General features: G+C 42.3%; 3 protein-coding genes across 7 annotated transcripts; 2 read left to right on the top strand and 1 right to left on the bottom strand.

Moving 5' to 3' along the window:
- Positions 1–169: 169 nt before the first annotated feature.
- On the top strand, positions 170–10,586 carry hexb (hexosaminidase B (beta polypeptide)). Of its 4 annotated transcripts, none has more exons than XM_029620288.2 (14): positions 172–484; positions 758–903; positions 1,562–1,627; positions 2,077–2,123; positions 2,516–2,626; positions 2,759–2,860; positions 3,170–3,302; positions 3,506–3,686; positions 4,038–4,124; positions 4,293–4,365; positions 7,652–7,832; positions 8,338–8,428; positions 8,540–8,644; positions 10,292–10,586. In XM_029620288.2, the coding sequence occupies exons 1-14, from the start codon at positions 231–233 to the stop codon at positions 10,353–10,355; spliced, it is 1,641 nt and encodes a 546-aa protein (XP_029476148.1). In that variant the 5' UTR covers positions 172–230; the 3' UTR covers positions 10,356–10,586. The 4 variants fall into 4 exon arrangements, with proteins under 4 accessions (XP_029476150.1, XP_029476151.2, XP_029476148.1 ...); XM_029620289.2 differs by lacking the exon at positions 7,652–7,832 and adding an exon at positions 6,398–6,572 and having other exon boundaries at positions 173–484; XM_029620290.2 differs by lacking the exons at positions 8,338–8,428; positions 8,540–8,644; positions 10,292–10,586 and adding an exon at positions 8,071–8,228 and having other exon boundaries at positions 170–484.
- gfm2 (GTP dependent ribosome recycling factor mitochondrial 2) lies at positions 7,522–19,126 on the bottom strand. 2 transcript variants are annotated; one of them, XM_065004744.1, is made up of 21 exons: positions 18,759–19,126; positions 18,562–18,640; positions 18,418–18,463; positions 18,208–18,305; positions 17,923–18,048; positions 17,698–17,786; positions 17,399–17,487; positions 17,210–17,270; positions 16,902–17,087; positions 16,669–16,749; positions 16,429–16,577; positions 15,964–16,104; positions 15,605–15,704; positions 14,983–15,172; positions 14,749–14,825; positions 14,455–14,593; positions 14,149–14,340; positions 13,892–14,007; positions 12,794–12,976; positions 12,350–12,516; positions 7,522–10,049 (listed from the first exon to the last, which is right to left on the bottom strand). In XM_065004744.1, the coding sequence occupies exons 1-20, from the start codon at positions 18,816–18,818 to the stop codon at positions 12,388–12,390; spliced, it is 2,331 nt and encodes a 776-aa protein (XP_064860816.1). In that variant the 5' UTR covers positions 18,819–19,126; the 3' UTR covers positions 7,522–10,049; positions 12,350–12,387. The 2 variants fall into 2 exon arrangements, with proteins under 2 accessions (XP_064860816.1, XP_029476147.1); XM_029620287.2 differs by lacking the exon at positions 7,522–10,049 and having other exon boundaries at positions 10,672–12,516.
- Positions 19,127–19,352: 226 nt separating this feature from the next.
- Positions 19,353–23,921, top strand: LOC115101099 (ribosome biogenesis protein NSA2 homolog). The gene is made up of 6 exons (XM_029620293.2): positions 19,353–19,495; positions 20,030–20,217; positions 20,531–20,681; positions 21,850–22,029; positions 22,349–22,541; positions 23,497–23,921. Exons 1-6 carry the CDS (start codon positions 19,493–19,495, stop codon positions 23,562–23,564), a joined length of 783 nt encoding a protein of 260 aa, XP_029476153.1. The 5' UTR covers positions 19,353–19,492; the 3' UTR covers positions 23,565–23,921.
- The last annotated feature ends 2,809 nt before the right edge of the window (positions 23,922–26,730 follow it).

Below are 26,730 nucleotides of genomic sequence, written 5' to 3'. Positions count from 1 at the left end.
TATGAATTTAACAAACACTTACACTATGCGTTCACGAATACATCACATTATATATTGTTTTACGGTTTTTGCTCAATAATTTATTTATTTAAATGAAATGTTCTGATTTGTTAGTTAACATTTCCGCATTGATTTTAAGCCCCGCCCTCTCCAGGCTATATTAGCAAAACACCCCCCTGTCTCGCCAGTTGTCAGCTGACTGGTAGTTGGCAATACAGTAGTTGTACATCATGATCGCGACGCTGAAGTTTATAACATTATTACTTGCTGTTGTTGTCTGCCGGGCAACGCAAGATTATGGTTATAAAGATGTCGAGGAGCCTACCCTGGGCGATTCTCAGTATGGATCTCTCTGGCCGTTGCCTCAGAAAGTCCAAATGTCAACGGTAGCATTCAAACTCAGCGGTGTTAGTTTCCAGATAGTTGACGCGAAAGAATCGTCTTCCGGCGCGAGCTGCAGCCTTCTTCAAAATGCATATCGAAGGTAATATGTGATTGTGAATGAATAGCCGCCTACGTATTTTCAAAGACAGGCCTACTGTAATGTAAATGTTTGTTTGACGTTGGCTCTGTTAGATTTGAAATCATTCACGTTTTAGTTAAATTGTATTAAAATACAACTTAAGTGAAAGCCTACTTCTGAAAAACGTGTGCTGAATAGAGCTATAACTGTTGAATGTGTTTTATGCACAGAAATTCACAGTTTTTTCACATACAGTCACGTGAACTGGTTTGTTCTTCCTTCCTTGTCCTGCAGGTATGACGAATACATATTCCCCATTTCCAGAATGCAAGGGCAAAACAAAAAGGCATTTGCCTCTGATGTGTCTGAGTTACAGGTGTGGATCACATCAGCTGACTCTGAGTGTGACAGCTACCCAAGTGTGACATCTGACGAGTCATGTGAGTGCCCTGGCATGATGTTTGTCTTCCTTGTTGGTGCTCTAAGCCAGGTACCGTATTCACAAAGCATCTCAGAGTATGCTGATATAGGATCAGATTTCCCTTTTAGATCATAATGAATAGGATTATATGTACAGGGAGACCTGCTCCGAGATCAGCGCTTTTCCTCTGAATTCAGACCCAAGTTTGCAAGGTTGGGACTCTAGTAGGGTAAATACAAATAGCAGAGTCTTCACAAGTATAGTCGAGGGGCCTTCCTAGTGGGATTGAGGCCCGGGTCTCGTCATCCTACATCAGTGTTTAGGAAGGTATTATCCCCCAGTAGACAGAGAAAGATTACCTAGAATGTCTTGGAAGATAATAGGTCAGTAGGCATAAGACCACCGGATCTTTGTTGTTAAGACACTTAGCTACTGTTTCATGAATGCACACCAGTAGTACACGTGCAAGTTTGGTCTTAGCTGTGTCTTAAGGCCCCAGACTAAAAAAAGAGAAACTAACATGCATTTACTTACTCATCAAAGAAGAAACATCCACTTACCTAGATGGGTAACAGTGACATATGCATGCAATTTAAATCAGTGGGCATTATCAGATACATTTTTTTTTAAAGAACAACCATAGGATTGACAGTCTTCTTTCTACTGCCTGTCCACAGACGAACTCTCGGTGGACTCTCCTGTTGCTGTGCTGAAAGCACCTAAGGTGTGGGGCGCGCTGAGAGGTAGGGGTCATGGCTTTTATGCTAGACACACATACTTTTTTGCTATGTTTATAGTCATGAAAGAAGTTTGGTCACACCTGTGAGGCCTTCCTCTATTTACATACCTATATTGTTATAACGTTTCACTTGTTTCTATAACGCTTGTGCAACTTCTGTGGTTGCGTTGCATAGCATCTTGTGTCTTGACCTTGAAAGCTACAGGAAATGTTGTAATTCATACCTACGTACTGAGAGGAAAGCTTGCAAGTTAGCATTTCATTGTACTGTGTACAACACTACACTGTATCCTGTGCAGATTACAATACACTTTGATTTGATTAGATTTGAGACTGTATACATATCCAATATGTTTACAGTGTGTTGTAAAGCATGTGTTTACAATCCTGTTGTGGTTGTTCTGTGATTCTGTTGATTAATCATTGTCTATGTGTCTCACTTTTTATTACCAGGTCTGGAGACTTTTAGCCAGTTGGTGTATGAGGATGAATATGGAGCAGTAAGTTGACATGAGTGCCATATGAATAGAGTTTGTTAAACAAGGAGGCCTCGCTCATGCCTGAACACAAGTCACATGATGGAGGAAGTAGCCTACCTTACCGGTTTACAGTAGCTCTATTCCAAGTCGCCTCGCTCATGCCTGAACACAAGTCACATGATGGAGGAAGTAGCCTACCTTACCGGTTTACAGTAGCTCTATTCCAAGTCATTCTAATGCATCAACGCATTTGGCAATTCAGTTCCCAGCAACTTAGCAAGCTATTTTCAATTCCACATTGTGGTTTTTGCCTCAGTAGTATTCATCAAATTGATTAAATTGTAGAAATATTTCAATGGTACTTCTATTTTTTTTAATGGATAATTTTCAATTTCTTTGTTTTATTTTCACAGAAAAGCATCAATAGGACAGAGATCCAGGACTTTCCACGGTTTACACATCGAGGCCTCTTATTGGACAGCTCTCGTCACTTCCTGCCCATCAAAGTCATCTTAGCCAATCTGGTTAGAGGACGATACATGCGATTTCTGATTTCAGTTCACTTTGTTGTTGTTATGGTTAAATTAATTTGTATATTAATGGCATAACATTACATAACATAATGTCATCCTCATTCTCCCCTTACCCACACACAGGAAGCAATGGCGTGGAACAAATTCAATGTGTTCCACTGGCACATAGTAGATGACCCCTCCTTCCCCTACATGAGCCGTACCTTCCCACAGCTGAGCCAGCAGGTGAGTGGGTAGGCAGACGTTGTTATCAATAGCCTGGTCCCATTTAAGCTGCTATACCTACAGCTTTCACACACCTGAAAAGACCAGATGGGCAAAGGTCATATGGCAAAAAATTTAATGCTGAAAAGTATATGGTGGGAGTGTCACAAGCCTTGTGGTCTTGGTGGATCTATCACTGTATTGCTTACACCAAATCAGTCATTTCAAAGTTGTAAACGTGTAAAGGTTTAAACTACTCAATGTATATAATGATTCCCTTTTGTGTATGACAGCTTTTGTTTTGATGTATTGATGTGTTTTTTTCTGCAGGGAGCATACCACCCGTACACGCATGTGTACACGCCCTCTGACGTGAAGATGATCATTGAGTTTGCTCGCCTCAGGGGCATTCGTGTCGTCTCTGAGTTTGACACCCCTGGACACACTCAGTCATGGGGCAAAGGTGAGTGTGGGTTCACTTAGGGGTTATTTCAGATGAAAGTCCTCTGGCTGTATCAAGGGGTTCATTTCTAGGGGGTCAGAGTAGTCTTTTGTCCTTTTAGACATGCACATTTGCATAATGTTTTTGTACGAATTGAAGTGAAATATGCAGCTACCTGATATTGCATTGGTTTTGTCTGCTCCTCTCTCATGCCTCCTTTCCAGGCCAGAAGGACCTACTGACCCCCTGTTACTCTGGAGCCAGCCCCTCTGGCTCGTTTGGACCGGTCAACCCTATCCTCAACACCACCTATGACTTCATGGCCATGTTCTTCAAGGAGGTCAGCGCAGTGTTCCCCGATGCCTACATCCATCTAGGAGGAGACGAAGTTGACTTCAGCTGCTGGTGAGAGGCTTATAAGGACATTTTATATTTGTAATTTAGCAGACACTTTTATCCAGGGTGACTGGCAATCGGTGCATATAACAACTATGTTGAGCAGAGAGAAACAGATAGCAGATACCCTAGCAGATATTTCTTTCAAACGTTACTTAATCAAAGTCTAAATATTCAGCACCAACTGACCCACAGACTCCTGTACCTTTGTAGTGGATAAGTATATGACCACAATTGTCAACAGCCATGTGACTCTGGCTTGTTTGACAGTCAATGGAAATGAAAACAGTACTGTAGGCTGTCTCTGCCAACATCAAGCACATCAATAAAAACACTACTTTCTGCCTCTGTGATCCACAGGAAGTCCAACCCAGACATCCAGAAGTTCATGGTGCAGCAAGGCTTTGGGACGGACTACAGCAAGCTGGAGTCTTTCTATATTCAGAGGTGTGTGGCTTCAGTTAGACATGGCCTTAAAGTGAAGCAAATGATAAGTAATTCAGCCAACTTTTTAAAAAAAACACTAACTTCCGCATATTCAAAAAAATGTCCCACTCCATTGTCCGAAGATGAATTATTCATATTATCATGTGGTTATTTTCTGTCACATGATAGGCTCTTGGATATTGTCACCACTACCAACAAGGGCTACATGATCTGGCAGGAGGTGATTGACAATGGAGTTAAGGTAACAGAGCAGCAGCATTTATTAGCACAGGCAGAGAGAAAAGCAGCCTCTCTGATATTTAGAAATCAGACTCATTTTCTGAAGTGAAATTCTAATATTTCTATGATCAAAATATCTTCAGTTATCGTTGAAGTCGGAAGGTTACTTACACTTAGGTTGGAGTCATTAAAACTCGTTTTTCAACCATTCCACACATTTCTTGTTAACAAACTATAGTTTTGGCAAGTCGGTTAGGACATCTAATTTTTCCAACAATTGTTTAGACAGATTTATTTCTCTTATAATTCACTATCACAATTCCAGTGGGTCAGAATTGTACATAAACTAAATTGACTGTGCCTTTTAAACAGCTTGGAAAATGATGTCATGGCTTTAGAAGCTTCTGATAGGCTAATTGACATCATTTGAGTCAATTGTATTTCAAGGCCTACCTTCAAACTCAGTGCCTCTTTGCTTGACATTATGGGAAAATCAAAAGAAATCAGCCAAGACCTCAGGAAAAAAAATTGTAGACCTCCACAAGTCTGGTTCATCCTTGGGAGCAATTTCCAAACGCCTGAAGGTACCACGTTCATCTGTACAAACAATAGTATGCAAGTATAAACACCATGGGACCATGCAGCTGTCATACCGCTCTGGAAGGAGATACGTTCTGTCTCATAGAGATGAACGCACTTTGGTGCAAATCAATCCCAGAACAACAACAAAGGACCTTGTGAAGATGCTGGAGGAAACCGGTACAAAAGTATCTATATCCACAGTAAAATGAGTCCTATATCGACATAACCTGAAAGGCCGCTCAGCAAGGAAGAAGCCACTGCTCCAAAACCGCCATAAAAAAGCCAGACTACGGTTTGCCACTTTACAGGGGACAAATATCATACTTTTTGGAGAAATGTCCTCTGGTCTGATGGGGGGGAAAAATGCTGTTTGGCCGTAATGACCATTGTTATGTTTGGAGGAAAAAGGGGGAGGCTTGCAAGCCGAAGAACACCATCCCAACGGCCGTGCCAGCATCATGTTGTGGGGGTTCTTTGCTGCAGGAGGGACTGGTGCACTTCATAAAATAGATGGCATCATGAAGAAGTAAAATTATGTGGATATATTGAAGCAACATCTCAAGACATCAGTCAGGAAGTTAAAGCTTGGTTGCAAATGGGTCTTCCAAATGGACAATGACCCCAAGCATGCTTCCAAAGTTGTGGCAAAATGGCTTAAGGACAACAAAGTCAAGGTACTGGAGTGGCCATCACAAAGCCCTGACCTCAATCCTATAGAACATTTGTGGGCAGAACTGAAAAGACGTGTGTGAGCAAGGAGGCCTACAAACCTGGCTCAGTTACACCAACTCTGTCAAGAAGAATGGGCCAAAATTCAGCCAATTTATTGTGGGAAGCTAAACAATTTAAAGGCAATGCTACCAAATACTAATTGAGTAAATGTAAACTTCTGACCCACTGGGAATGTGATGAAAGAAAATCATTCTCTCTACTATTATTCTGACATTTCACATTCTTAAAATAAAGTGGTGATCCTAACTGACCTAAGACGGGGCATTTGTACTAGGATTAAATGTCAGGTATTGTGAAAAACAGTTTAAATGTATTTGGCTAAGGTGTATGTAATCTTCCGACTTTAACTGTACCTTATTCACTTCTTACCCGGTATTTACATACGTAGTAGTGCATGTGGCTTCATGGCTTGGCTCCTATGTATGTATATGTATATATATGTATGTGTGTTTTCCCCTGTTAGAGTAACAAAGTAAAAGCTAATACTATCTCCTAACCACCACCAGACCTGTGTTTCAAATACTGAAAAAATGTATTTATCTGTGCCTGTTTGAGCTTGCCTGGCTTAATAAACCAATAGAAAAGTCCCAGAACTGCAAATCCCGCCCATCTGGCACTCCAGGCAGACTCAAGCTAGCGCTCAAAGTATTAGAATAAATTATTTCAAACCGATGTCTGACCACCACAGCTGCAAATAATAAACATGCTTTCTGAGTAACATATCAGTGTAATACTTGCAGCTGAAGTCAAACACAGTAGTGCATGTGTGGATGGGGAACAAGTTTGAAGAGGAGCTTCAGAAGGTGACGGAGGCGGGCTTCACCACCATCCTCTCCGCCCCCTGGTACCTAGATTACATTAGCTACGGACAGGACTGGCAGAAGTACTACAAGGTCGAACCACTCAGCTTCAATGGTCAGTTATCTTCATCAGACACCTCCCTTTTGTTGGACCCCAGTAAGATTAGCTGACGTTATGGCGTCAGCTAATGGGGAATCTAATAAAAAAATATGTAATCTTCATCAGATAGTGTTTAACAACAACAACAAAAAGGAAGAGGACCGGGTTCTAGGAGATCTGGAATAGGAAATGACAAATGCAAAAATTGTCCTTTCAAATTGGAATGACTTCATTCAACAGGTCTGCACTTGAATATTGCATTGCTGTATCATATTGAAACATCTGCTCTCTGGACCAAAGTCGGAGCGTATAGAGACATGGTTCTTGTTGGAAGGTTTTTTTGTTTGTTTTTTAGACCAGCACGGTAAACCTGACATACACATTTTTTTGTATCCAGCTTTGGTTCATGGTAGAGATGGAGATTGTTGTTGGGTAAACCAGTTAGGGCTGTGCATTGCCTTTGCTTGGTATTCATTTTGGTTCTGGTCTAGGTTGAGGCCTATGGCTGTCTTGTTTGTGGTTTGTACTGGGACATTGAACTTCTTGATTTGATCATTGTTGCTTGCTGCAGCGTGTTTGGCTTTCCAGATACTAGCCCTGACAACTCTTGCATGTTCACTTGGTGTACATGATACATGGCTTCACAGCGCTGCTCTTATTTCGGGGTACATTCAAGATCAGCAACACTGTAACATGTTGAACATTATAAGCAAGAAGTTGATGTGAAACCTTACAAATCCAGCCAACTTCAGAACTTTACTCCATTTTGTTTTGCGATGCCCCACCATGAAAAGAGAGACACCCATGTGTTGAAAACCACCTCACTGGAAGCATCTTGCAAGGGGACAGCTTCAATTTGTCACTTCTCTACAACGTTGTTTTGCGTCTTGAATGTACCCAGAGGCACGCTTCTCCATGGAGGGCTCTCCTGTGGCATATTCTTTCTTCTTAAGTTTCTTCACCCCCCCCCCCCCCCCAAAAAAATACTACTCTACACTTAGTAGTACTAATACTACACCTAAATACTAAGGATACTCCTCAATCAAACGTTGCATGTGTATCTACAGTATGTGATGTGTGTCTACTGTATGTAGCTGAAGGCAGACACGCTAATCCATGTGTGGAAAGGCAACCAGCAGCAGTACCAGGCTGAGATGGCAAGGGTCACAGCATCAGGCTACCAGGCCCTGCTCTCCACACCCTGGTACCTGAACCGCATCTCCTACGGCCAAGACTGGCAGGCCGCTTACAAGGCAGACCCACAGGACTTTAATGGTGTGTGTGTCTATCTGGACACTTTAGGCAGATGCTTTATTTCTGAAAAAAATACTACTCTTTGCTGTGTGATTTAAAAATGACGGTTGGAGTTTTATATTTTACATCGACAGGTGTAAACGCTTATCGAGATGCCTCACTGTATATTTACATTAGGGCAGCAAGGACCAATACATTGACTTTTATTGTTTGTGATAAAGGAAGACTTTGCCCTAACCATGCTGTTCTAAATTGATAGACCTGTGTCATACGAGTCCGCTAAGGTCCAACCCACCTGCTCTGAGCCTGAACAGGGAAAACGCCTTCCGTGCCAAAAGCCATCCACTTCTGTCTTGTGATCCGATGGTCATGCGTTTTTATTTCTGTGCAACCCTGTTGACTGAAGTAGTAGAATGAATAACTCCATTCACATCATTTAAAGATTAAATGCAGAAATGGGCATACAGAAACTTTTCCATGTGATTGCCTCCTGACCCCTGAATTACATTTGACCTTGTGAACCCAGGCACAGATGCTCAGAAGAAGCTGGTAGTCGGCGGAGAGGCCTGTCTGTGGGGTGAATACGTGGACGCTACCAACCTGACCCCCAGACTCTGGTACGCTGCAGACAAACCCAAATGTTTCAAAAAAGATCTTAGAGGATACCTTTCCTCTCCATCCACTGTCTGTAATGTTAGTCTGTGAAGATGTTTCTCTCCTATCCCCAGGCCCCGTGCCAGTGCTGTGGGGGAGCGGTTGTGGAGTGACAAGGATGTGAAAGACACAAACGATGCTTATAGTCGTCTGATCCAGCACCGCTGTCGCATGGTCCAGTAAGTCGCCCCCATAGAGAAACGTACTGTTCTATTTAATTATGTGGTGCACCCCCCTTATAAGAATTGGGGCAAAAAAACTCTTGACTCAAGTATACAGTTGTGGCCAAAAGTTTTGAATGACACAAATATTAATTTCCACAAAGTTTGCTGCTTCATTGTCTTTAGATATTTTTGTCAGATGTTACTATGGAATACTGAAGTATAATTACAAGCATTTCATAAGTGTCAAGGCTTTTATTGGCAATTACATGAAGTTGATGCAGAGAGTCAATATTTGCAGTGTTGACCCTTTTTGAAAACCTCTGCAATCCGCCCCGGCATGCTGTCATATAACTTCTGGGCCACATCCTGACTGATGGCAGCCCATTCTTGCATAATCAATGCTTGGAGTTTGTCAGAATTTGTGGGGTTTTGTTTGTCCACCTGCATCTTGAGGATTGACCACAAGTCCTCAATGGGATTAAGGTCTGGGGAGTTTCCTGGCCATGGACCCAAAATATTAATATTTTGTTCCCCGAGTCGCTTAGTTATCACTTTTGCCTTATGGCAAGGTGCTCCGTCATGCTGGAAAACGCATTGTTCATCACCAAACTGTTCCTGGATGGTTGGAAGAAGTTGCTCTCGAAGGATGTTGGTACCATTCTTTATTCGTGGCTGTGTTCTTAGGCAAAATTGTGAGTGAGCCCACTCCCTTGGCTGAGAAGCAACCCCACACATGAATGGTCTCAGGATGCTTTACTGTTGGCATGACACAGGACTGATGGTAGCTCTCACCTTGTCTTCTCCGGAAAAGCTTTTTGAAGGATGCCCAAAAAAACCTGAAAGGGGATTCTGAGAAATTAACCTTTTGCAGAATATCAGTCTGTCCCTGATGTTTTTCCTGGAGAGAAGTGGCTTCGTTGCTGCCCTTGACACCAGGCCATCCTCCAAAAGTCTGCCTCACTGTGTGTGCAGATGCACTCACACCTGCCTGCTGCCATTCCTGAGCAAGCTCTGTACTGGTGGTGCCCCGATCCCGCAGCTGAATCAACTTTAGGAGATGGTCCTGGCGCTTGCTGGACTTTCTTGGGTGCCCTGAAGACTTCTTCACAACAACCTCTCTCCTTGAAGTTCTTGATGATCCGATAAATGGTTGATTTAGGTGCAATCTTGCTCGCAGAAATATCCTTGCCTGTGAAGCCCTTTTTGTGCAAAGCAATGATGACGGCACATGTTTCCTTGCAGGTAACCATATTTGACAGAGGAAAAACAATGATTCCAAGCACCACCCTCCTTTTGAAGCTTCGTCTGTTATTTGAACTCAATCAGCATTAGAGTGATCTCCAGCCTTGTCCTCCTCAACACTCACACTTGTCAGTGATTCTCTCGTTAACACATGTCAGCTGGTCCTTTTGTGGCAGGGCTGAAATGCAGTGGAAATGTTTTTGGGGAGATTCAGTTAATTTGCATGGCAACGAGGGACTTTGCAATTAATATGATCACTCTTCATAACATTCTGGAGTATATACAAACTGAGGCAGCAGACTTTGAAAATGTACATTTGTCATTCTCAAAGCTTTTGGCCACGACTGTACAATGTGGTAACACCCTCTTTCTTCCTGTCTTTTCTCCCCCCCCCCCTTCTGTCTTCTCTTGCTCTACTAGGCGTGGTATACCAGCTGAGCCTCTGTTTACAGGTTACTGTGCACATGAGTACAAAGGGGTATGAGCTGACAGCCACTGTGGGGCTACAACCTGAGAAGCAGCGTTAACCGCAATGAGAGAGAAATAATCTCACAAATCAAACTTGATTGTCTTCATTGATGCACTGATATGAGCCAAATTCTGCCTTTTTAAATTTTTTTCAGAACAATCCTCATTGCAATGTCACAAATTGATTGGTGTGTAGGAACACCTTTTTTATATTAATGTTTATGAATTAAAAAACTTTTGCAAAGTTTGTCTGTGTGTAAACACTACAGTGATAGACACCTGAAGTGCGACTCAGTTTACCGATTCATGGAAATTACACATTGGAGCACATCTTTTATACAATTGATATACATTTAATGACTGATACCGCCACTTCTACAATATGTTCAACAGAAGTACTGAATGCCCACATGCATGTTCTTGACCCGATTTTCATGTTTGCACAGCAAACACCCTCACAGGAGTATTTACAGTGCCTTCAGAAATTATTCATACCCATATACTTTTTCCACATTGTTTTATCATAGCCTGCATTTAAAATGTCACTGGCCCATATTGTCAAAGTGGAATGATGTTTTTTGAAATGAAATGTCTTGATTCAACCCCATTTGTTATGGCAAGCCTAAAGTTCAGGAGCAAAGCTGTTCTTACGTTGCATGGACTCTGTGTGCAAGTGGTTTTTATTTAACCTTGAAGTAGGCAAGTCAGTTAAGAACAAATTCTTATTTACAATGACTGCCAAACCCATATGATGCTGGGAGAATTGTGCACCACACTATGGAACTCCCAATCATGGCCGGATGTGATACAGCCTGGGTTTAAACCAGGGACTGTAGTAACGCCTCTTGCACCGAGTTACTCGGGAGCCCCTGTTTAACAGTTTTTGAATGACTACCCCATCTCTATACCCCACACATACAATTATCTGTAATTCCTCAGTCAAGCAGTGAATTTCAAACAGATTTAACCACAAAGACCAGGGAGGTTTTCCAATGCCTTGCAAAGCAGGGCATGTATTTTTTTCAAAAGCAGACAAATATCCCTTTGAGCATGGTGAAGTTATCAATACACCCAGTCACCACAAAGATACAGGCGTCCTTCCTATCTCGGTTGCCGGAGAAGGAAACCGCTCATTTCACCATAAAGGCCAATGGTGACAAAAACAGTTAAAGAGTTTGATGGGAGAAAACTGAGGACGGCTCAACATCATTGTAGTTAAACCACAATACTAACCTAATTGACAAAAGTGAAAAGGAAACATTTGCAACAAGGCACTAATGCAGGGTTTCCCAAACTCGGTCCTGGGTGCACATTATATATATTTTTTTAAGAAACCCTCACTAAAGTAATACTGCAAAAAATGTGGCAAGGCTTTTGACTTTTGTCCTGAATACAAAGTGTTATGTTTGAGGCAAATCCAATACAACACATACCGAGTACCACTGTCCATTTTTTTCAAGCATAGAGGAAAACTTGGTTCCGTCTGCTTTCCAGCAGACACTGGGAGATGAATTCACCTTTCAGCAGGACAATAACCTAAAACAAGGCCAAATCTACACTGGAGTTGCTTACCAAGAAGACGGTGAATGTTCCTGAGTGTCCGAGTTTCGGGTTTGACTTAAATCTACTTGAAAATCTACGGCAAGACCTGAAAATGGTTGTCTAGCAATGATGAACAACCAATTTGACATAGCTTGAATAATTTTGAAAAGCATAATGAGCAAATGTTGCACAATCCAGCTGTGGAAAGCTCTTAAGAGACTCACAGCTGTAAACGCTGCCAAAAGGTACTTCTACAAAGTATTGACTTACATGTAAATCAGATATTCCTGCATTTAATTTTCAATAAATTAGCTGAATTTTTTTTAAACATGTTTTCACTTTGCTATTATGGTGTATTGTATGTAGATGGGGGAGAGAAAAATATATTTAATCCATTTTGAATTCAGTCTGCAACACAACATGAATACTTTCTGAAGGCACTGTAAATGGACATTCCTGCTGGCTTACATTTCCCAGAATTACTCTTCCATCTCTGCGTGATGTCATCAGGCGAGGCCAGCCATCTTGTTGAGCAGGGCAATCTGGTGTTGGGGGTTCATGGCCTCATAGATGTCCAGCTGGAGGGAGAAGGTGGCGTTGCCAGAGGTCAGAGTTCGCAGGGCGGTGGAGTAGCCCTGAAACAGAGGAAAGATTAGATCCAAGGAGGGATACTGCAGTGTCACTTTTTGACTCTGATACAGTATATTATTCAGCTAAGATGCATTTAGAATATGCTGAACATGATGCGTCATTCACAAGCATTGGACTTGATTCGGTAGCAACAAGACGATGAGAGATGTACAAAACAGAAATAGCAAAACTAATAAAAAAATGGCACTTTTATACTATATTGGTGGTGTTGTCTGCCCTGTCACTACAGGAGGTTTCCACGGCAACATTGAACCAACCTACCATCATCTCAGCCAGGGGTGCGGTGGCAAGCAGCACCTTGCTGTCATGGCGACTCTGGATGTCCCGGATGGCCCCTCGTCTCTGAGCCAGGTCACCCAGCACAGAGCTCAGGTGCTCCTCCCCCACTGTCACCTCCAGTGACATCACAGGCTCCAGCACCTGCCCCCCCGCCTGCCTCAGAGCCTACAGGGGACAGAGACAACACTGTTACTAGCGTAGTATGAGTATGAGCAATAGGGTCACCGTTACTAGCGTAGTATTAGTAATGGTATGAGTAATAGAGTCACTGTTACTAGCGTAGTATGAGTAATAGGGTCACCGTTACTAATGTATTATTAGTAATGGTATGAGTAATAGGGACACTGTTACTAACATAGTATTAGTAATGTTATGAGTAATAGGGTCACTGTTACTACCATAGTATTAGTAATAGTATGAGTAATAGGGTCACTGTTACTAGCGTAGTATTAGTATGAGAAATAGGGTCACTGTTACTAGTATAGTATTAGTAATAGGGTCACTGTTACTAGTGTAGTATTAGTAATAGTATGTGTGTAATAGTAATAGTATGAGTAATAGGGTCACTGTTACTAATGTAGTATTAGTAATAGTATGAGTAATAAGGACACTGTTACTAGCGTAGTATTAGTAATGGTATGAGTAATAGGGTCACTGTTACTAGCGCAGTATTACTATAAAATGAAATGTTATTTGTCACATCCGCCAAATACAACTGGTGTAGAACTTACCGTGAAATGCTTACTTAAAAGTCCTTAACCAACAGTGCAATATTAAAATAAGAGTTAAGAAAATATTTAATAAATAACAAATACAAAAAATAAAAGAGTAACAATAAAATAACAATAACGAGGCTATATACAGGGTGTAATGGTACAGGTTAGTAGAGTTAATAGGTACATGTAAGTAGGGGTAAAGAGACGATGCATAGAGCGAGTAGCAGCATCGTAAAGAAACCCATATTGCTAATGCCTTTCTCCTTCTATCGACACTCACAGAGCCATCACAAGACTACAGTACATAGGCAGAGATCGTCTCACATTGTGTACACAACACTATCATGTGCAGGTGTTAATGTACCTTGAGCATACAGCGGGACACGCAGGCAGACAACATAGCTAGAGACGTCCCCGGCTCCATGCTCACACTCTGGATCATAGTGGACACGCCCTGGACCGGGTAACCAAGCAACGGACCTGGGAGAGTGAGCACATAATGCACTTATTGAGTATCAGTATAGGGGCTACAACAGTACAAGACTCATCGAAAATGGGGGTCTTCTTCCATAATCTGGTCGAGTTCCTTCTTCCATAATCTGTTCGGTGTGATGTCGTTACCTTGGAGATAAGAGCTGTTTACGCCGTTCTCCACGGCGTCCCTGACGTCAGGGGACAGCTGCTCCTCCACTTCCTCATCGTAGGTGATTTCACAGGAAGTGAGCGAGGAGGAAGAGGAGTCCATGATGGGGCAGACCGCCACACTCACAGTCACCATGTGTCTCCTCTCCCCAACTGTACGGTCCAGCGTGTCTGAAACACACACAAGCAGGAAGCACAATCAGGAATCAGAATAAGAAGAATCAGTACGATCTACACTGATTGGAAAATATGGTTTCCTCCTCCATACTGATTGGCATACTATACCTGTGGTGGCCATTGATTGGAGGATGGTCTCCCTGTAGGCCACCTGTAGAGGTCCCAGGTGGGTCTCGATGCCGTACTCTCTCCTGATCCGATCATGGAGGATCTCAATGTGCAGCTCTCCCATTCCACACAGAATGGTCTGGCGGAGGAGACGGTACAAAGACCATTAAAACAGATATTGCATATTTTATTAGTCTAATATTATATTGAAGCTAGCTAACATTCATTCAATCAATCACTTTCAACCAAGCAATTAATCAATCATACATGTTCCTCCTGTACAGGTGGTATTACCTGTCCAGAGTCTGAATCTACCCTGACCTTCAGGCTAGGGTCTTCTCTCTGGAGGCAGGTCAGGGCATTCTCCAGATCTAATAGAAAACAGAGGATAATAACATTCATAGGTTGTTATAACAGTGTTACAAGAGTTTTAGGTCAGGTGGCTCAAACAAGCCTGTAGAACAGTGCATGTTATGAGGGGATTTGAGCAGGGATCCCATGCTTAGTAATGGCTGCAGGGACACTGACCTGCCTGTCTAGACATAGTGGGGGGTTCTATGGAGCAGAAGAAGACAGGCTCGGGGACCTCCACTCCAGCCAGCACCAGACTGGCCTGCTCTCCACCCCTCTTCCTCTCCCCCTCCTTCTCCTTCTGGGCCCGCCGGACCGCAGCCACTGCCGAGGCCTTGGAGGACACAATAGTGTCCCCTGTCACTGTCTGAGAGGGAGAGTGAGAGTGAGTGAGTGAGAGAGAGAGAGAGAGAGAGAGAGAGAGGAATTTTTTGTAAACATAATGAAAGATTGCTTGGAAGTGAAAGTGTTTGGTTTAATTGTCAAGCCACTGTCACCCAACAGATGTTTCAGTTTCAAAAACATATGGCTCTTTACTGAGAATGGATGTGGTTTCAATTCCAATTTATGGGGCGGCAGGTAGCCTAATGGTTAGAGCGTTGAACTAGTAACCGGAAGGTTGCTAGATTGAATCCCCGAGCTGACAAGGTAAAAATCTGTCATTCTGCCCCTGAACAAGGCAGTTAACCCACTGTTCCTAGGCCGTTATTGTAAATACGAATTTGTTCTTAACTGACTTGCCTAGTTAAATAAAGGTTTAAAAAAAATCCCAAACAGGTATTCTCTCAAGGAGTCCTACCTGCTTGAGGCCCACACAGAGTGCAATGTTTCCTGCAGTCAGAGAAGGTATCTCCACATGCTGGTCAGCAAATGGCAGCAGCAGCCGACTCATCCTCTCTCTACAGTGGAGACCAGTGGAATTCAAAATGGCAAGCACAGTAATTAGAAAACTAACAGTACTTGAGTTTATTGGAACAGCCTGAGAATTTGTAAGGTTCACCATTTTAGTGGGCCCCTACTCAGTTATACCCAATGCAACAAAACCTTAAGAGATACAGAGTTAATTCATTGATTAGCATGAATTGAATCCCATTCAGCAAGCTGCTGTAGCAGTAAGCAGGTATTGGGTAGTAGTGAGATGGTGATGGACCTACGTACGTGTTGTTCCTGTTGATGTTGAGGACAGCAGACTGGGGCTTCATGGTCCCAGAGTAGATCCTCACAAACACCAGAGGACCTCGCTGCTTGTCATGCACCACCTTGAAGGCCAGGGCACACAGGTCATCCTGGTACCAACGCCTGTGTGAAGGGAATAGACCAAGCCGAATCAAACTGGGTCTGACTCAAGAATAAATCCCTGACTGATATATGTGGTAGAGAAGAGTAGTGGCTTCAGCCCAATGATATGGATCAGATTGAATTACATTTTGGTTAGGTATCCCACAAAATAATTTTATAGAAAAGTCCTATTGGGGGTTAGAGCTGAGTGGGCTATTATGGATAACACACTTTGTTGACTCTACAAGGTAAAGGATAAATGTTACTCACACCATGGTGCCTCCTGTTGGGGGCGAGGAGATAGGCTGTGATGGAGTTCTGGTTAGGGGTAGAGGATGTACTCACACTAGGTCATGGTGCCTCTCGTTTGGGGCAGGGAGGTAGGCTGTGATGGCGTCCAGGAGAGGCTGAACACCTTTGTTCCTCAGAGAGCTCCCACAGAGCACAGGGACTCCTTTACGTGCCAGAGTCACCCTCCGCACTGCCTCCTGGAGCTGGAGAATACACAATACACCAGATACACACACAATACCACATGCAGAACTCAGTCCTACTGATATTTTACCTGAGATAAATATTGCTTACTTTGGCAGGAGGTACCGCATCAAAATTTTCACCGTAAACTCCAAGTAACAGCTCCGCAAACTCATCATCCAGATCAGCAACCTGTGTATGAAAAAATGCAAATGCCAACTTTGACACATAGCATTTACACATGTTTTTACTATACTTGTGTTTTTATAGCGATCTAAGCTATCAGCAATAGCATACAAATAAGCACTCGATGACAGTTGGCATGATGATGTAATTTCCTGTACCTGTTCTATCAGAGCTGCTCTGGCCTCCATAGCATCCTGAAGAAGTTCCGGGTCATCTGATTGGCTGAGAGATTTGGTCTCAAAGACACGGCCATCCTCTGCTCTGGATTTCACCCGCCACGTCATTTGCTGGTTGGTAATCAAGTCAATCAATCCTGTGAAGCTCTTCCCGCTGCCAATTGGAATCTGTGTAACCAGTTGTTTCTCATTTATACTATAATGTATGTCATTTGATATGGAGGCATTATCACAGCAGGGAAGCTGAACAATGTAAAATACATAGACGGCCTATTGAGAATGTTGTCTACCTGGAGGAGCACAGGATTGGCTTTCAGTTTCTTCTTTATGCTCTCAATGGAAAAGTGTAAACTATATAGAACAAAAAAAAAAACATTTTATCAAAATGAACACTGTAGTCCAAAATCCTAACAGCAAGCATGAAGATATACTTCTGGTTACAACAGAAGGGAGTCACTATGTGATGCTGGTTGTTTTACCTGGCCCCAGGCTTGTCCATCTTGTTCAGGAAACAGATACAGGGTACATGATGTTTCTCAGCCTGCCGCCACACTGTCAGAGTCTGAGCCTGGTGATATCACAAGACACAACCATACCGAGTCACTAACACACACACACACACACACACACACTTACAATACAATCAACACCTCGATTCTAGGTCAGTTCAATTACTGTATTTTATTTTTTTACAGACAATACAGTCAGGTAAACAGAGATGCATAGGCCTATTTCAGTACAGGGTGGGAACATGGCATCGTATCAGGGCTTGACTCACCTCAACGCCAGCAGAGGCATCAAACACTGCCACCGCCCCATCCAACACACGCAGGGCTCGCTCCACCTCCAGAGTAAAGTCAACATGTCCTGAAACACCCACCCACACACACACACAGTGTTGTACTATGGAGGGTCTATGGGTTGATTTTGTGCCAGGGTTGCCTGTCTATAGGATTCGTGTTTGTGTTTTTGCACGATTTATTGAATGGGACTGGCTCTGTACCTGGCGTATCTATGAGGTTGATCCTGTGCTTTTTCCAGTCGAAGGTGACTGCAGCAGACTGTATGGTGATTCCCCGCTCCCTCTCCTGAACCATGAAGTCTGTCACAGTGTCCCCGTCATCAACATCTGGGAAACAAGAAAAGAGAGAGAAATTGAGTTGCTAGCTTGGGACTCTGTTAAACAATGCAGGAAAAAGCCAGCAGAGGACGTGGAATTGAAATTAAATTACTGACCTCAACCTGCGCATCCCCCTACACATGTCTATCCCAATCCCCTCCTACACACCTCCCAAAGCCCTGGTGTATCCAGAGTAATACAGCATTCTCTCTGTGGTGGTGGTCTTCCCTGCATCTATGTGTGCCATGATGCCAATGTTCCGGATTCTGGAGACAAACAATAGTGAGTATTACATCTGATATTAAGGGGCTACCAAGGACCATGAAGTAGGCTATAGAGTATTAATAAACATAGGCTGGAGCTAGTTTTACTACTTACTTCGATATATCTGGATTGACGACAGCTCGTGGGGATTTGACATCATCTATAGGATATAAAATAAGAACTTACGAATTTGTATTACAAAAGCACTGAGAGATCATCAAAGTTCAGTCTGATATGGGAATGGGACATGTCATATACCTGGCAAAAAACTGTACTGTCTTCTTCCTTGTAGTCTCCACCTGCACGTCTGTGGTCCATTCTTCAGTAGACCTTTACCCTACGCAACCCAACACAGGGCAATACACATTATCCATAGAAAACATTAGCGACTAGTGACAAATAGCCAACCGTCTACAGCCTTTTAACCATGTTTGTCCCTGAAATGTAAGTCTTACCCCCCCAACCAGGACACTGAACGTCCCAATGCCTATTCCCAGGACAGTCCGAAGTCGCATCTTCAACCTGCTTCGGGCTTACAAACGTATTCCAGTGAAAATATTGTAGACAGTCTTGACATGGACAGGGCAATGTCGACTGCTCTGTGTGAATGTCATTCATCAACCATAAACCCTGTTGGCATTGAACTAGCTGTCAAATAAGGTAAACACATTCTCTAAATGCCGTGCCTCCCGAGAACAATAATCAAAATCAGTATAATGTATTAATTATCTCAAATTATCAACCAAAAAATATAATAATATGAATCGACGTCGATTCACGCTTTCCTTATAAAGTGCATCTTCAAAATACACCCTAAGCAGCAGTCCTATCTGCATTTAAGTTCCGGCGTTGACTATTAAAATAAATGTGTATTTATAGTTTAATAGTTCTGACTATTTTAATAAATAGTAAAACCGCGCTGAATTGTTTTGATAATGATTTGCTCAACTTACTACGAATTACTAATAAATATGTAACGGGACTGCTCAGGAACTCTCGTACATGGTTTCATTCCGGAATTTGTTTTAAGCGGACACTCCCATCACATACTTCCTCTAAAATATTGGCTTCGGAAAACAACACCAACGACCCAAGCCTCTAGCAAAAACTACGAAAAAAATCCAAATTTGAGACAATAAATTCCATCAAATAAGTATCGTATCTGAATACGTAACTTTCAATACACAAAATGGTAAGCTATACACATATTTCACGTTCTTTATGATACATAATTTGATATGGAAATCTTCTAGCATACGAAGTTGGCTAGCAACATGTGGCAGACATCCGACTCCTAGCTGCAATTCAACCAATAATTGTCTTTTGACATTGTGATGGGAGACATTGGTCTTGGTTGAATTGCAATCGATCTGACCACATGCAGTGTCTAGAATTCGTTATGTTGGTCAAACTGCTCTGGCCAATAAATGAACGTTATAGTTCATTTATTTGAACGAAATTATTATGAATACACCCGCTGGTCTGAATTGTTTTGACATTGCATTAGCCTAGGTAGCCAGCTAACTAATCTGTCAGCTATATACTTGACTGGTCCTACATATGTTCGCGCTGTCATGCCAAACATATTTTAAGGATGTTTGATCAATTAGATTAAGCCCACCTTGGAAATTAATGTACAGAAATCATTCATTTTATTCTGATGTTTGTTGACTTAATACATTCAGAAAGCCTTAAATAAACTATTAAAATGTGCCTCCTACCTCAGCCCCAGAACGAGCACATTGAGTTACATCGCAAGCGCCATGGCCAACGCCTGGACCACCAGGAGAGGAAGAGGAAGAAGGAGAGCCGTGAGGCCCACGAGCGATCACACAAAGCCAGGAAGATGATTGGTCTGAAGGCCAAACTCTACCACAAACAGAGGCACTCTGAGAAGATCCAGATGAAAAAGACGTAAGTACAGTATAACCATAGATGAGTAGTACACACTACAGTAGTACAGTAGTGTAGTACACTACAGTAGATCAACCAATGGGCTCCTTTATAGAGTGAAGAGTTGACTCTTGGGATTTAGGTTCAGGGACATGATAGATTTAACAGGTTTAATGTCCTATTTTTAAACAAATTCCTTGGTTATGACATAGTAATTAAGACATCCTCCAGTAACTGATATTGTCAAAATGTTGATTGAAACGGCATATGCCATTGCCACCAATCCAAAACGTTTGTTGACCTATTGGTGCCAACACCACTTGTCTTACCACAGCCTCAAGATGCACGAGCAGAGGAAGACCAAGCAGAAGAACGATGACAAGACTCCTGAGGGAGCAGTACCAGCCTACCTGCTCGACAGAGAGGGACAGTCCCGCGCCAAGATCCTCTCCAACATGATCAAACAGAAGAGGAAAGAGAAGGCTGTGAGTATTCAATGCCTTTCTTTTACTTGTTTGTGTTTTCGCCACCATGTCCCACTGAAGACAGGTAATAGTGCCTGACCATATGATCTCATATAGAAGGGAACAACACCTAGGATAACCCTATCTATTGCCAACCGGCATGCATTTTGCATACCATGCAAACAATTTGAGGTCAAAGTACTCAGGTACGAAAAACTGGGCCAATCAAGAGAACTTGGGCTAGGAGAGAAAAATCTCTAGTTTTCTGCTCCAGCCCATCCCCCGTAGTCGTAGTGCTATTTTCCTCCCTCGAGCTGGATGGCAGATCTCCACCTTTTCCGTTGGTACCACTGATATGTGAGGAAAATGGAGGGGGGAAATGGTGTATTAGTCGAGCACTGTTATTTCGTAGTTAGCTCCTTAGCTAAGGCATCATTGCGATTAAGGTAGTTAGCTACAGCATTTAGTCAACTAAGCGAGAACACTTTCTTGCCCGCACATGCTATGATCTCCACAACGGTAGTAGGTGCATTGACGTGCAAATAAATGTGCGGTGTTGCGGTAGTTCAGTGCGCGTCGCTGCATGGATGGAAACAGACATGGCAGAGAGAGCTGTTCCGCTAATACCGTCTTTCACTGAGTTATGTTAGACTGTTTAAGATTAGTAGACCTATGTTAATTAATCCGTTCGTGATCTCTAGGTTTCAGGAAATGGCAGTTACAGTTAAAATACATTTAAAAAATACAGCCAATTGCTCCAACTTCCTGAGGAGGGAGTTGACTGACCCCATCCGGACCTATAACAGTCTATAGCCTGCCATTCCTACTGAGCCAGTCTTCTGCCAACATCATTATTAGGCACAAAAAAAAGTGCATTTGCCTATGATTTGAGCAGTGTGGGTGTTGCACGCGTGCCGTCGTGAGGTCCGCAGGGCAGGGATTGGCGCCGCGGCGTTGAAATGGTACTCATGAAAATGATTCAAAGATGGCATGTCTGCTATGGTCAGATTAATTGTTTCAAATGTCAATGTAATACTGTAGACTGTTTTCACGCAATCCCATTAAACCTAGTCCTGGATTAACATGCACTTTCAATGAAATTGTCCCTAAGTGTGCAAAGCCCAAGCCAGTTTAGTTAAAAACTGGTGTCCTGATATATTCTGATTTAATCTTGTGTTTCTTCCTGTAGGGTAAATGGGAGGTGCCCCTGCCCAAGGTTCGAGCCCAAGGGGAGACGGAGGTGCTCAAAGTCATCCGTACGGGCAAGAGGCAGAAGAAGGCCTGGAAGAGGATGGTCACCAAAGTGTGCTTCGTAGGCGACAACTTCACCCGCAAGCCTCCCAAATATGAACGCTTCATCAGACCCATGGTAAGGAGGAAAGAAACACTACTCACTAGCATACAGTGTATATGGCAGTGTTGGATTGAAACTCTGATATGTAAAAATATCTATCACTGTGAACATCAGAGTAACTTTGACTACATTTTTGTCATTTAGCAGACTATGTAGAGAGACTTAGTTACAACCAGTGCAATCAACCAGATTAGGTTAAAAAGCTAAATTGACGTACTTGCTCTTTAGGGAGCATCAGTCATTCACAAACTTCCTCCTGCGGGTTTGAAGAGGTAAACAACCTAAATTACCTGAAATAAATGTCCCACCATCGTCTGCCCTTCCCTCTCTCCAGGGTCTACGGTTCAAGAAGGCCCATGTGACCCACCCGGAGCTGAAGGCCACGTTCTGTCTGCCTATTCTGGGGGTGAAGAAGAATCCCTCGTCACCCCTTTACACCACTCTGGGGGTCATCACCAAGGGAACCGTGGTAGAGGTCAACGTCAGCGAGCTGGGCCTGGTCACGCAGGGGGGAAAGGTCATCTGGGGTGAGATATCTCCTATCCTCTCAAATGTCTATTGATATTCATCTGGATCAGTATGGGACAGTTTCCCGGCCACAGATTAAGCCTAGTTCTAGACTAAAAAGCACTTTCTATGGAGATTCTAACATTCTTCTTAGTAGGATGTCATTGTAAATAAGAATTTGTTCTTAACTGACTTGCGTAGTTAAATAAAGGTTAAATACAAATTAGTACACCACTAGGCTACATCTGTGTACACAGTACCAGTCAAAAGTTTGGAAACACCTACTCGTTCCAGGGTTTTTCTTTATTTTTTACTATTTTCTACATTGTAGAATAATAGTGAAAACAATGAAAGAACACATGGAATCATGTAGTAACCAAAAAAGTGTAGTAACCAAAATCATGTAGTAACCAAAATATATTATATTTGAGATTCTTCAAAGTAGACACCCTTTGCCTTGATGACAGCTTTGCACACTCTTGGCATTCTCTTAACCAGCTTCATGAGGAATGATTTTCAACTGTCTTGAAGGAGTTCCCATATGTTGAGCATTTTTTGGCTGCTTTTCCTAGCATTTATAAGGCCAGCAAACACGTTCCTTACACACTAGGAACATATTTCCTCCAACGTTATATTGAAAGGGTGCCTCTCGGTCACAAAACACACGTTTTCTGGAGACTTGTGAGAGGAGTACTGATGACATTGCCCACTGTATGCTTTTTCGGACACCTGATTGCATCCAGACTGAGGAGAAATCCAAACACAATGCATCTCTGACTACCTTCTGAAGTGGTCAGCTAGATCTGAACACAGTCAGACCACAAAGTGACTTTTGTGTGTCTAGACATGTCTTTTCAATGTGATCTTTGTATTCTGATAGCAGAAGTCACATGTAAGTATCACGTGTAGACACAACCTTATTCAACTTCTGAAGTGTAGTGATTAAAATATCTCATTTATTTCTCTTCTCTTCAGGTAAATACGCCCAGGTGACGAATAACCCAGAGAACGATGGCTGCATTAATGCTGTACTGCTGGTGTAAATTAAGAACTCGATGGGACGGTCCCCTGGACACAGATTAAACCAAGTCCTGGACTAAAAATAATTGAATGGAGATTTTCCAGTGTTTTTTTATAGTCCAGGACTAGACTTAATCTGTGTCTGGGAAACAACCCCATCAATAGAGACTGTGCCTGTAACATACACCAGGAACACTGAAACATCTGTGAATAAACCATGTGTGTTCAGCCGTGGAGAAAATCAAGAAAACACAGAAAAGATCAGATGCAGGTGTCTTGTAACTAAATACTAAAACATGCTCAAAGGTATGTGTGACTAAATATAAGGGGTTGTGCTTTTGTCCTAAATTTGTTATATAAATTGTTTTTGACTGCTCTGAGTAGTTTCCAGTGTTTTTTTTGATCAGATTACTTGAAAGAGCAGTAAACTTGAAAAGGATGGTGCTATTAGCGTGAGAAAGGGGTAATGTAACAAGATATACTAGTCCCCTCCACAACTCAGCAGGCCAACACAGTGGAGCCACAGTTTGAGACGGATGTCATACCTGCAGTGATACTGGTGCTCATCTACTGGAGTACAGGTAGGAGTCTTATAGTGATACACCTGTATTGTATGTAGGGCTGTGCTACACTAATATACAGGGCGGCAGGTAAGCCGAGCGGTTAGGAGCGTTGGGCCAGTTACCAAGAGGTTGCTGGTTGAAATCCCCTAGCCAACTAGGTATCTGCTGTTGAGCAAGGCACTTTACCATAAGAGCGTCTGCTAAATTACTTAAATGTAATACAGCTGTTTTTAGTGCATGTAGGGCTCTCTTACACTTATATACGCATGTGTTTGTGCTGAAATTGTACAGTGTTAAACTGATATACAACTGTTACTGCATGTAGGGCTGTGTTGGTTCCTTCAGAAAGTATTCATACCCCTTGACTTATTCCACATTTTCTTGCAGCCTACATTTTTTTTTCCCCCCAGGCCCATCTACACACACTAGCCCATAAATATTTTTGCAAATTTATTGAAAATGATATACAGAAATATCTAATTTACATAAGTATTCACAGGCATGCTGTCAATACTTTGTAGAAGCACCTTTGGCGGCGATTACAGCTTTGTTGTCTTTGGTATGTCTGTATCAGCTTTGCACTTAAGGATTTGAGTATTTTCTTCCTTGTATATTTTCTTAAACTCTGTTAAATTAGATGGGGAGCGGTGGTCAACAGCAATCTACAAGTCTTTCCACAGATTTTCAATGGGATTCAAGTCTGGGTTTTGGCTGGGCCACTCAATACGTTCACATTCTTGTTCTGAAGCCATTCAAGCGTTGCTTTGGCTGTATGCTTGTGGTCATTATTCTGTTGGAACGTACATTTTCGCCCTAGTCCGTCGTTTGCATTCTGAAGCTGGTTCTCATCAAGGATTTGCCTGTATTTGGTTCTTCATTGTTCCCTCTATCCTTGCCAGTCTATCAGTCCCTGTGGCTGAAAAGCACCCCCATAGCATGAAGCTGCCACCACCATAGTGATTTGCATTCAGGCCAAAGAGTTCAATTTTTGTCTCATCAGACAACAGAATCTTTCGCTTTTTTCTCCATCTTTCACGTGCTTTTTTGCACATTTCCAGTTTGCTGTCATGTTTCTCAGGAGTGGCTTCCATCTGGCCACTCTCCCATAAAGCCCAGATTGGTGAAGTGCTGTAGAGACTACTGGGTTTTTTGCCAACCTCCCTGACCAAGGTCCTTCTTGCCCAGTTTCTCAGTTGGGTCGGACGGCCAGCTGTAAGCAGAGTCTGGGTAGTTCCATGCTTTTTCAATATCCCAATGAAGGAGACAACTGTGCTCTTGGACACTGCACACTAGAAATGGTTTTGTACCCTTACCCAGATACTCTTTTTCCACATTTTGTTACAGCCTGAATTTAAAATTGATTAAATTGAGAAGTCACAGGCCTACACACAATACCCCATAATGTCAAAGTGTAATTATGTTTTTAGATTTTTTTAAACAAATTAATAAAAAATGAAAAGCTGAAATGTCGTGAGTCAAGTTTTCAAACCCTTTGTTACGGCAAGCCTAAATTAGTTCAGGAGTAAAAATGTGCTCAAGTCACAGGTTTCATGGACTCTGTATGTGTGCAATAATAGTCTTTGACATGATTTTTAGAATGACTACCTCATCGCTGTACCCCACAAATAAAATTATCTGTAAGGTCAAGCAGTCAAGCAGTGAATTTCAAATACTGATTCAACCACAAAGACCAGGGAGGTTTTCCAATGCCTTGCCAAGAAGCACACCTATTGGTAGTTGGGTAAAAAATAAAAAAGCAGACATTGAATATCCCATGGTGAAATGACACATGGATGGTGTATCAATACACCCAGTCACTACAAAGATGCAGCCTTTCTTAACTCAGTTGTTGGAGAGGAAGGAAACAGCTCATGGATTTAACCATGAGGCCTATGGTGAGTTTTAAACAATTAGTTTAATGGCTGTGATAGAAAACTGATGATGAAACAACATTGTAGTTACTCCACAATACTAACCTAAATAGCAGTGAAAAGAAATCCCGTACAGAATTAAAATATGACAAAACATGCATCCTGTTTGCAATAAGGCACTGAAGTAAAACTGAAAATGTGGCAAAGAAATTAACTTTATGTCCTGAATACAAAGTGTTATGTTTGGGGCAAATCCAATAAAACACATCACCAAGTACCACTTTTCATATTTTCAAGCATGGTGCTGGCTACATCACGTTATGTGTATGCTAGTCATGGGCGAGGACTAGGGAAATAGAATAGAGCTAAGCACAGGCAAAATCCTAGAGGAAAACGTGGTTTAGACTTCAACAGACACTGGGAGACAAATTCATCTTTCAGCAGATCAATAACTGAAAACACAAGGCCACATATACACTGGAGTTGCTTACCAAGACGACATTGAATGTTCCTGAGTGGCCTACAGTGGCTTATGAAAGTATTCATCCCCCTTGGCATTTTTCCTATTTTTGTGCCTTTACAACCTGGAATTAAAATGGATTTTTGGGGGGTTTGTATCATTTTATTTACACAACATGCCTACCACTTTGAAGATGCAAAATATTTTTTATTGTGAAACAAACAAGAAATAAGACAAAAAAAACTGAAAACTTGCACATGCATAACTATTCACCCCCCACAAAGTCAATACTTTG

Source organism: Oncorhynchus nerka, linkage group LG19 (genome assembly GCF_034236695.1).
Source record: "Oncorhynchus nerka isolate Pitt River linkage group LG19, Oner_Uvic_2.0, whole genome shotgun sequence".
In the NCBI taxonomy this organism is placed as follows: domain Eukaryota; kingdom Metazoa; phylum Chordata; class Actinopteri; order Salmoniformes; family Salmonidae; genus Oncorhynchus; species Oncorhynchus nerka.
This window is presented reverse-complemented; position numbering and strand designations above follow the sequence as displayed.